Source organism: Peromyscus californicus, unplaced genomic scaffold (genome assembly GCF_007827085.1).
Source record: "Peromyscus californicus insignis strain IS unplaced genomic scaffold, ASM782708v3 Scaffold_3__1_contigs__length_106647218, whole genome shotgun sequence".
In the NCBI taxonomy this organism is placed as follows: Eukaryota; Metazoa; Chordata; class Mammalia; order Rodentia; family Cricetidae; genus Peromyscus; species Peromyscus californicus.
Window position 1 is genome coordinate 23184950 of NW_026294551.1, and position 11091 is coordinate 23196040.

The window sequence follows — 11091 nt, forward strand, 5'->3', positions numbered from 1 at the left end:
TGAGTTAATTTAAAATAATAACATAATATAATTTAAAATTATAACACTCTTTTGGAGGTGGCTTTTTAGACAGGGTTCTTGATATGTGTTCCAGACCATCCTCAAACTTCTAATCCCCCTGCCTCAGCTTCCCAAGTGCTGGGATTCCGGCCATGCATCACCACACCCTGCTTCATAGTATTATGTTTAAAAAATTACCAAGGCCTATGATAGATGACCAGTAGTCAATAGAGTTTCTCTTCAAAGCTATTTTGCATGTTATTTATTGGTGAAATTATTAAGGCCACTCCACGTAGTTAAAAGGAAAGTTTATTAGTGGTGTAACTTACAAATGAAGGGATAGGTAGGTTGCAGGGTCTGGGGAAGGTGTATCGCAGTCCAGCGGTGTTCTCCGGAGCTCTGCTCAGTCAACCTCCACTGTCCAGGGTCCAGGAACAGAGAGCTGGCCCATCCAGATCTCAGGTCTTCAGGGTCCTCCCTTGGCCCTGCCTTGTAGGCGTGACAGTTACCGAAGCCTCAATGGGGGTTGGAACTTCCAGATCAAAGCTGGAATGGCTACCCACTACATCTCACCCTTTTTGTCTAAATAAGAAGGTTCTAACCTAATATAAGACTATATATAAAGGAATGGTTATCAAATATTGTCTAGGAATAATGAGGGATAATGACCTAGGTAAGATGGAACTACAACCAATGTGAACAATATCAAGTAAGAAACATATACTAAAATCCAGAGAAGTCTAGAGCATAGGTAAATGGCATGTTACAAAGATCATTCCAAAAGGTGTCCTATCCTAAAGAACCTGAATTTAATGCTTAATATGTTCTATTTAAGATTACATATATATATATATATACATATATATACATATAATATATATATATATATATATATATATATTAGTTGTAACTAAACTGTTAGTTTTTAATCTTATCAAAGACCTGAGAAGGAATATAATGATATATGAGAAATGGTAGATGGATGTAAGCAACTTTCGGGAATCTTGTAAGAGTAGACCGAGACAGCTGGCAGCCTGGACAGTCATCTAATGTTTCTCAGCATTGTTGGTGTATTTAAATTGGCTACAGGCCTAGAGTATCTGACAGACCATTTTTAGAAGTAGGAATTTTGAAAGACCAACTTACCCTGTCTTGGCAGAGTACAGTGGTTGTTTTTGTGTATGTGTGTGTCCCGTTTGTCCAGAAAGGACAGTATTCGTACTGTCAGCAGTCGAGGCAAGGGCAGTTCTTTGCCCAGTAGGCCATTTTGTGCCAAGAAGACAAACTTCCAAATGGAAATGTCTTAGAAGCCCAACATTTTGTAGGGATCAAATTGGTGCTGCCAGGAGCAATTGTGTCTTTCACGTTAACAGAATTTTAAGTTATTTAAATGTCATATTCTCTAGGTCTATGAAGTGTTTGAAGATTACCTGTCCATCTGACCTATGTATCTGTAAATCTGGATAACCAAACTAACGTAACTATAGAGATGACAAGCATAGGTGACTATAAATCTATAAGTCTTATCTACCGAAATAACCTAAGGACTAAGGTTTCATGTAAACAAGGTAAACAGACTATAAGCAAATGTATGGTAAAGAATGATGACTTCAAAATTGTGACAATACACAAGATATTTATAACAGAGGTAGGAATATATAGTGTAATATACAATGTGACAATAATCTTAAATATATATCAATATACAGAATATCTTAAACAGAAGTAGAACATACATAAAGTATGACAGATATAAATTTACATTTGCATCAATATACAAATATTTCAAATAAGAGTAGAAATATATGTACATTATAACAAATACAGTTCTGTATTTGTATCAATATACAAATTACCTTAAACAGGAATATAAAAATAGTTTACATTTGTATCAACATATAAGAATCTATAACAGTGCAAATTACAGTGTAAATTATCTAAGGCTGTTATTTTACTAAATTTGTTTGCTAGTATATACAATAATCTACCATAATATCTTATACCTATTTATTCCATTTATTTATCAGTTTACTCCTGGAGTGTGATTTTATTTTAGGCATTTATCTTTTCAAGTGTGCTTTTGAACCCTCTGCATCATATCCTTTACAGAATAGTATTAGTACACCACGAACCCCTCTAAGAATATATAACACAAGGATTCAAATAACTCATGAATAAAGAATCCTAGGATATTATCTTACACACTAGCTCATTCTCCTGATTTTTATTATTTTATTTCTATTGGCAGTTACCTAGGAAGTAATGCTCAAAAGGGAGGGAACAACTGTGTTTCAGATTATGAAAATTCTCACTTTCCCAGATTGATGGATTTTCTTTCCCTTATAAAGAGTCTTACAGGGACTAGGGAGATGACTGGATCAGCAAAGAGTTTGCTGCACAGGCCTGAGGTTTTGAGTTCAAATTCCCAGCACGAAAGCTGGACACAACAGTACATCCGTAATCCTAGTGTTCGAGGAGGCAGCGGGAAGGCAAGAAGATACCTAGAGCTCACTGGCCATCCAGCCTACCTGAACAAGTGAACTCCACGTTCAGTGAGAGACCTTGTCTCAAAAAGGGGCACATGCCTTTAATCATATCATTCCAATGACAGGTTCAGCCTGGTCTACATAGCATAGTGAGTTCCGGGTCAGCTAGAGCTATATAGTGAGACCCTGTCTCAAAAAGAATAATAATAAAGTAAAGAGCAATTTAAGACACCCAAAATTAACCTCTGGCTTCCACATAGACACATATCACACACACACACACACACACACACACACACACACACACACACACACACACACTCAGGAGACGGACTCTTACTGACTCTGGAAGAAATTTTCTCTGTGTACTTTTGAAAGTGAACCACAGTTAAAGTAAAAAAACATAAAATTGTGCTTTATAGTAGAGGTGAAGTCCTAGAACAAACACAAAGTTCTGTCTCAAATCCACATCCAACTGGTTCTGTACCAGAGGTTTAGACTCAATGGAACTGCTGTTTGAAACATAATCACATCCCCTAAGTTCCAATATTTTTAATTTTCATGAAATTGAGACTTTCCTAAATAAACAAGAGGAAACAGACTCTTGTTAGCTTTTTATGGCTTCCTTGCTCTACTTCTAAGTATAATCAATGAAGTTTCCCAAATCTTCATTGCAATTTATATCTCCACTGTCCTTAGAAATATAGGTAAGGACTGGGGTTGTAGTTTGGGGTATATCATATATGTAGTATAAACAATACCTTATGTTTGAGCCCCAACACCAAAATAAATAAATAATAACAGCTTTTTTAAAAAAAGCATAAAGACTCTAAGATGGAAATACAAAAAGCGAAGCTTATGTGCATGACCATCCACTCTGAGCAGATCCAATCTCAAAACCTAAGCAGGGTTGGGCACGATTAGTGCTTGGCTAGCAATCAAAAGTTTTCGATAACCAAAGATCACAATTCAGATCTTGACAACCAGTTTATATTTTGGCTCACAAGGGCACAACTTATTCTCATTGTTCTATAAAATGAACACACATGCTTTACACTCAGTATATCATGTTTTTAATATGTAAGCACTTGCTTCAAGCACACACACACACACGCACACACACACGCACACACACACACACAAGCCCTTCGAGACTGCTAACCACCATTTTCATGGTGGTTGGTAGCACAAGCAAATACCTGCAATTTAATGCGCTGTGGTTTCCATTTTTAAAGTAGACAAGAGCAATCAATTTTCAAAATCAAAACCTATGGAAATATTACTTTCTGTATCTCTAATGAGCTCTACCTATAATTACTGATGGCTCAAATTTTCTCTTGGGTTCCTTATCCTTTCAAAAGGATAATGTTTCCTATGACCATTTGCTAAAATAAGAATTTTATCCAAGCAGCATGTGGAAATGGCGTTAGTCCTGATATAGTAACCTGAAGTTATCCTTCTTTTACGAGGCATAAAACTTCCTCGGTAAATAAGCAACACTAATGAGATGTTTGTAGGAAAACTGGCACCCGCGGTGCTAGAGAAAACACTGGTGCGGCCTGTAAACAACCATTTGAGGGGCGATATAAAGGTCTCAGAAGGGAAGGAGACGTTTGGAGACGAGACCTCGGCACTACTGCATCCAGTCTGTTCATTCCTTCTCAGAAGATGGCTTCCGATGGTTCCCCTGGGTGCTGCTCTTCTGAGCCCCATGCAGAGGCGTCAGGCTGCGTAGCTGCCTCACCCTGTCCCACCGACACGACTTGCCTTCCCAGCACCTGTGCCACATCCAGATGTCAGACCCCCAGCTTCCTCTGCAGGACTCACCTCTCCCCCTGCTACTTCGCTGGCGGTTGTAACAGTCCATGCCTGGTGGGGAGCTGTGCATGGTGTGAGGAAGGGGCGTTCAACAGTAATGAGAAGGAGACGATGCAGTTCCTGAATGACAGACTGGCCAGCTACCTGGAGAGGGTGAGAAGCCTGGAGGAGAACAACGCGGAACTGGAATGCAGGATCCGAGAGCAATGCGAGCCTGACGCCCCATTGGTGTGCCCAGATTATCAGCGTTACTTCGACACCATTGAAGAACTCCAACAAAAGGTTGCTTGTCTCATTCCCTAATGTTCTCTGCTTCCCAGTTCTGATTTCGGTCATAGTTACCCTGGAGCAGGTTGCTTTGTTGATGTAAAACCAAAGAAGGAGGGATTCCAAGAGCTAATATGCTGCCAGAAAAAGAGGGCCATAGATGACAAGAAATCTGTCTCAGTGTCAGCACTAACTATTGAATGACTCTAGAAATGTCATCTCTCTGTAGACTTTGTCCTCTCCAGAGAGGGAGAAGCTGAATCATGACATCGCAAATCTGTTCTGTGTGTATCATTGCATATTTATGTTCTTTATCAAACAGATAGTGAACACCATCTATTTTAGTTCACCTGGTGGTCGTTTTCCATGTGTGTGTGTGTGTGTGTGTGTGTGTGTGTGTGTGTGTGTGTGTGTGCATACACATGGGTTTGGCGGGGAAGTGGATGTATGTGCACGAGTGGAGGGAATGTATGTACATGCAGGAGGAGGCCTGAGGTTAATGGCAAGTGTCTTCCACTCCCCACCTTGTTTTTTGAGACAGAGTCTCTCAAGGGAGATGGAGCTCACTGATTTGACTGACTGGCTGGCCAGAGTTGTATCCCAGGGATACAACTGCCTCCACCTCCTTGTGCAAGGGTTAACAGGCACACACCGCTGTACTTAGCTTTCTTTACATGAGTTCTGCAGGACTGAACCCAGGACCTCCTGCTTGCAGTGCAAATGCTCTACTGTCAAGGCCATCTCTTCTTTTTCTAATGGATGAATTTCTATGACCACAGACAGAGACCCAACTCTAATAAATACTAGCGACAGAGGAAACTAGCAAAGCTCGACTGCCAATGATGGCTGCAAAAGGCCTTGCCTTGTGTCACTTAGAAAGGAAACCTTGAGCTGAAGAGATGGCTTGGCAGTGGATAGCAGCATTGTACTGCTCACAAGGAACCTGAGTTCAGTTCCCAACACCCACGTACGGCAGCTCACAACCACCTATAATTCCATCTCCTGAGGAGCTGACACCCTCTTCTGACTGCCTAAAGGCAATGCACAAGTCTATACACACAATCACACACATACATACATACACACAATCACACACACACATACACACACACTCACACATATAATTGGAAAAACAAGATAAAATTTTTTTTTTTTAAAGATTTATTTATTTATTATGTATACAGTGTTCTGTCTGCACGTATCTCTGCAGGCCAGAAGAGGGCACCAGATCTCATTACAGATGGTTGTGAGCCACCATGTGGTTGCTGGGAATTGAACTCAGGACCTCTGGAAAAGCAGTCAGTGCTCTTAACCTCTGAGCCATCTCTCCAGCCCCCTAAAATTTTTTTTTTAAAGAAAGAGAACCTCTCTTTATTTCTGTATTTTGTGTTTTGTTTCTGAATTGGCACTGCATGGTTTTTTGTTTCCTTCCTGGGATAGTTAATAGGAAACCCACATTGAAAGCGATGTTATGCTAACTTGCAAAGACTTCCATAAGCTAATGAACGGCATGGCTGTTAAAACAGATGTGTAGGTTTCTTCCAAAGAGCTGTTGATTACATGATGACTTACCTCTTAGATCCTGTGCACGAAGGCAGAGAATTCTAGACTTGCCGTACAGGTGGACAACTGCAAATTGGCTGCTGATGATTTTAGGTCAAAGTAAGTCAAATTGTATTTATTTTTAAACCACCCTGTATTTTATGTATACAATTTGCATGTTAAATTTTAAATTTAATTTGAAAATAATAATGGCTTCCAATGAGACAGAAAATATTCTCTGTATGAGATTTTTTTTTTCTTTTTTTAAACTGAGAATATGTGAAACTTAAAGTCACCATCATTTGGGATGCAAGGGAAATTGTGGTATGTGGCTCCCCGGAGGCCACATGTCATTCATCCCTGTACCCCAGCACTTTGGTCAGTGTTTAGCCAAGTAAGCCCCCCTCCTCTTTCTCTTGCTCTGAAGGTATGAGAGTGAACTGTCTCTTCGCCAGCTGGTGGAGAATGACATCAGTGGCCTTCGTGGGATCCTGGGTGAACTGACCCTGTGCAAATCAGATCTGGAGGCCCATGTGGAGTCTCTGAAAGATGATCTCATTTGCCTTAAGAAAGGCCATGAAGAGGTAAGCAAAGTGGCCACTGTGCCAAGGACTACAGGGAAGGGAAGTTCTATGGAGAGATTTCATAGGTCTGAACTGAACCAGGGCACGCACTGACTAAGCTGGAACAAAACCAAAGGCATGCCTACGGCGAGCCCTGAGCACCCCAGTGTCTCCCAAGGTAGATGTGACATACAGTATGTGTCATTATGTGACATCACCCTCAGCAGCGCCAGGGGGTGAGGCCGCTCTCTCGCCTGCCATTGCTTGGTTGGAAAATGAACTCCACTAATGGCTTTCTCCATAGCTCTACTGTACAACAAGAAAATTAAGCTGGTAAACAGGCTGTGTCTCTCCTTCCAAAAAGGGGTAAATAGTCAGGCAATATTAGGAGTAATAGTTTCAGATATTGTGCATTGAATTCTTGTCTCTATCATAAACTGCTAAGAATGAAAAGCAGAGTTACATAATAAAGTAAAAGAAAAATTTATTCTTTGCATATTTTGATGGTAATAATAGCTACCACTTCCAGATACCTTAGCATGTTGTCAGGAATTTTATAAATTTACCTCTTCCCTGTCTCACAATAACCCTCTGGGAAAGGGCACAACATTACAGCCGTTTTGCAGATGCAGAAACTGAGACACTTGAAACTAACAGAAAGAGGGGATGGAGAAATGGCTCAGAGGTTAAGAGTGCTTATTGCTCTTCCAGAGGACCCAAGATCATTTCCCAGCACCATTTCAGGGAGCTCACAACTGCCCATAACTCCAGCTCCATGTGCCAACAGACACACATACATGTAAATTTTTAAAATCTTTCTTAAACGGAAGTAATAAAAAAAAAGATTCAACCAAGAGAATCTGAATCAAAACCCCAGACTTTTACCCCCCATGCCAAAAAACAAAATAGGAGGCTAATTTTTTCTTATCAAATTGACATTTCATACACAACACACACACACACACACACACACACACACACACACACACACACACACACACACCACTCTGACATTCTTTACTCCATTTCCATTCACAGGAGGTCAACCTGCTTCGTGAGCAGCTTGGAGATCGGCTCAGCGTGGAACTGGACACCGCCCCCACTGTGGACCTCAACAAGGTTCTGGATGAGATGAGATGTCAGTATGAGAGGGTGCTGGCCAATAACCGCAGGGATGCGGAGGAGTGGTTCACTGCTCAGGTCGGTGCCCACCGGAAAGGGCGGGCTTCCGGGAAGGAGCCTTGCCTGAGCTCTCTAACTGTGGCCTGTGTTTCAGACAGAAGAGCTGAACCAGCAGCAGATGTCCAGTGCGCAGCAGCTGCAGGGATGCCAGACTGAGATGCTGGAGCTGAAGCGCACCGCCAACGCTCTGGAAATTGAGCTCCAGGCGCAGCAAACCCTGGTGCGTGGGACAAACAGTGTCATCCCTTGTCAGCAACATGCCTGGAGAGGCTACACTCTTTGACAGAAGTCCAGGGAGATGCTCACAGTTCATGCAGCAGGACTGGAGCATCCCACTAACCAGGATGGCATTTCCCTGCCATTCTCCACATACATTAATAGTCCATATTGGTAGCAAAGTGACAGGTCAACAGCTTTCTTGGTCTCATCAGACTGTCTCCTTGGTCCTCCTAGGCCTAAAAATGTTCCCAATACCACCCACCAAAAACAAAAATAGTCTCAGAACACAGTGTGACAGGGACAGCTGAGCCAAAGGCACTTCAGCTTAACAGATTTTAATTCCTTATTTTCCAGTTTCACCTTCGAATCTATAAGACACACAAAAAAATGGTTTTTCAAGTGTTCATACTATAACTGAGATTTGCACATTACCACACCCCTCCCCACCCAAGCAACAACAGCACACCATGCAGTGAAAGTCACATACACCAGGTCCCATCCGGCACCACAGCATGCACTGTTGGGTGGGGTCCAAGGAGTGTAACCAGATGAACCACACCTGAGCATTCATCTAGGAGAGGTACGGTTTAATCTATGGCGGACACCTTCACTAGCCTCCTTGAACAAGTGGGGAAAAGCTGGAGTCAAAGGAAGTGAGTTCCAGCCTGCTCTGCAGTTCTCAGTGGAAACGGAATCCAGGTGGCTGAACCCCCAATCTTCTGTCACTGCAATAACACTGCGCTGCTCTTCCCTGCCGGGTGCTCAAACTCAGAGTTCCCAAATGCTGTCAGCCCTCCTTAAGCTACACAAATACATCCTAGAGAACAGTTGTCACAAGGATAGAGGTGACACATTTAAAGGCCTCGGATTTTGTGACACATTTAAAGGCCTTGAATTTTTTTCCAGGCACAGTACCAAGTGCTCCCCATATGTCAACTCATTTCGCTCTCCCAGCCTCCCCATGACATAGGTACTTTGCATTCTCCATTGACTATAGGATAAAACAGAGGCTCAGAAAAGCTAAGTAACTTGCCTAAAGTCTCAGAGCAGGAAAGGGGCACAGCAAAGGGGCTGTCACAGGGTCCTTCTGAGAAGGTCTTCCTCTTGCAGACAGAATCTCTGGAGTGTACTATGGCAGAAACTGAGGCCCAGTACAGCACACAGCTGACTCAGATGCAGTGCCTAATTGACAGCGTGGAGCACCAGCTGGCTGAGATCCGCTGTGACCTGGAGCGTCAGAACCAGGAGTACCAGGTGCTGCTGGACGTCCGGGCCCGGCTGGAGTGTGAGATCAACACGTACCGGGGCCTGTTGGAGAAAGAGGACTGCAGGCAAGTTCCACAGTCCCCAGAGTCCCAGGGCGGGGATCATGCTTCCTCAAGACCTGAGGTCAACCCCCCACTAATAGGTTTGGGGGTCTTTCTTTTTTAAAAAGTGTAGGAAAGGCCTGGCTAGGTGGCTCAGTGGGTGTTTTAATTATGTCTCTGTTTCTGTGCCCAAAGACAACTTAAGGAGGAGAGTTTATTTTGGCTAACAGTTGCCAATGGGTAAGAGTCTGTCGTGGCGGGCAGAACGGCAGCAAACATCAGGCCTGACAGCAGAAGCAGGAACTTCAGAGATCATATTCTCTACTGTAAACACAAGCAGGGAGAGTGAACCGTAGTGGGGCAAGGCTATTCACTCTCAAAGCCCGCCCCCAGTGACTGTACCTCCTCCAGCAGAACCACACAACCTCCCCAGAATGTCAAGACAATAGAGAGCCAAAAGTTTAAATATACCTGAACCTACAGGGGACATTTCTCACTCAAACTACCACAGTGGGTAAAGGGTCTTCCTGTGGAGCCTAGCAACCTAGAACCTACATGGTGGAAAAAGAGAACCGACTGACTCTATAGGCTGTCCTCTGACCTACACACACACACACACACACACACACACACACACACACAGTAGTGAGTGTAAAAAGAAAAAGCTGAGGCTAAATCTCTGATAGTGGAAATGTTCTAAAATATCCTCACGTTCTGAAACAGAAAGATTTTCATGGATCACATTTCCAAAAGAGGAGATCGGGAGGGTACATGATGTAACACTTGACAGACTGAAGAGAAGGAGTCGAGCAGCAACCCCTGCTGCAGTGAACAGGAAGCAGTGCTGGAGGTGGAAGTTATGGCTGTTCTGGGTCCAAAGATGGCACAGGCTAGGGCCAAATGCCAGGCCTCTCTCGAGCACAATTGTAAGGCAATTTCTAATGTTCCTGAGATGTTGCTGAGATGGCATGCTACCAAAATCCTCTCGCTAAACTTAGTTTGCATTGGTTTTCCCCAGACTCCCCTGCAATCCATGTTCTACAGCACCCACATCAAACAGCACGTGTGAACCGTGTTCCACCTATGTGATTTGTACAGTTGAAAACTGCTGTGCATGATCCAGCAAGGTGGCTCGAGATCTGGCGTTGGTGCTCAAGAAAGAAGTCCAACCCCAACCAGCTGGGACTCAGCGTGGATACACGGATCCGTCTGGGACTCAGAACCTCAACCAGGCACACCCAATGCAGAAACAGGGATCCACCCAGCTTACAGAGCCTGAAAATCTTCACTCAGCGTCCTGGGTCTGTTGGTCATGTCTTCTGCCTTAAGCAGGCTTGTGGTATTCTGGAAGCCCATAAAGCATTCTTGTTAATCTCCAAATAACACATATTTCATTTCTTTAGGATGGTAAATATAGGCTAGTGGCTAATTGCCATTGGTTATAATGGCCTCTTAACAGAAGAAAATTGGTCTAAGCCCATGACTATAGTCTGAATTTGCATAAATCTAGACTGAAGGTATTTTCAATTAGATTAGATAATCCATGAGAAATGTTGCATACCTAAATAGATTAGACAATCCATGAGAAGTGATGCCTATCTAAAAAGATGTTTGTATGTGTCTTTCTCAGAAATAAAATAATATTTAGCATGAATCTTAAAAGTTCTTATTAATAAAAACAAATCCAGGCCAGGTGTTGGGGTGAAA

At 42.7% G+C, this 11091-nt stretch overlaps 1 protein-coding gene across 2 annotated transcripts; it reads left to right on the top strand.

Annotated features, from left to right (window-relative positions):
- Window positions 1–4154: 4154 nt before the first annotated feature.
- On the top strand, window positions 4155–10502 carry LOC128121996 (keratin, type I cytoskeletal 40). 2 transcript variants are annotated; one of them, XM_052757176.1, is made up of 7 exons: window positions 4155–4586; window positions 6151–6233; window positions 6541–6697; window positions 7715–7876; window positions 7953–8078; window positions 9188–9408; window positions 10403–10502. In XM_052757176.1, exons 1-7 carry the CDS (start codon window positions 4155–4157, stop codon window positions 10500–10502), a joined length of 1281 nt encoding a protein of 426 aa, XP_052613136.1. The 2 variants fall into 2 exon arrangements, with proteins under 2 accessions (XP_052613136.1, XP_052613137.1); XM_052757177.1 differs by lacking the exons at window positions 6151–6233; window positions 6541–6697.
- The last annotated feature ends 589 nt before the right edge of the window (window positions 10503–11091 follow it).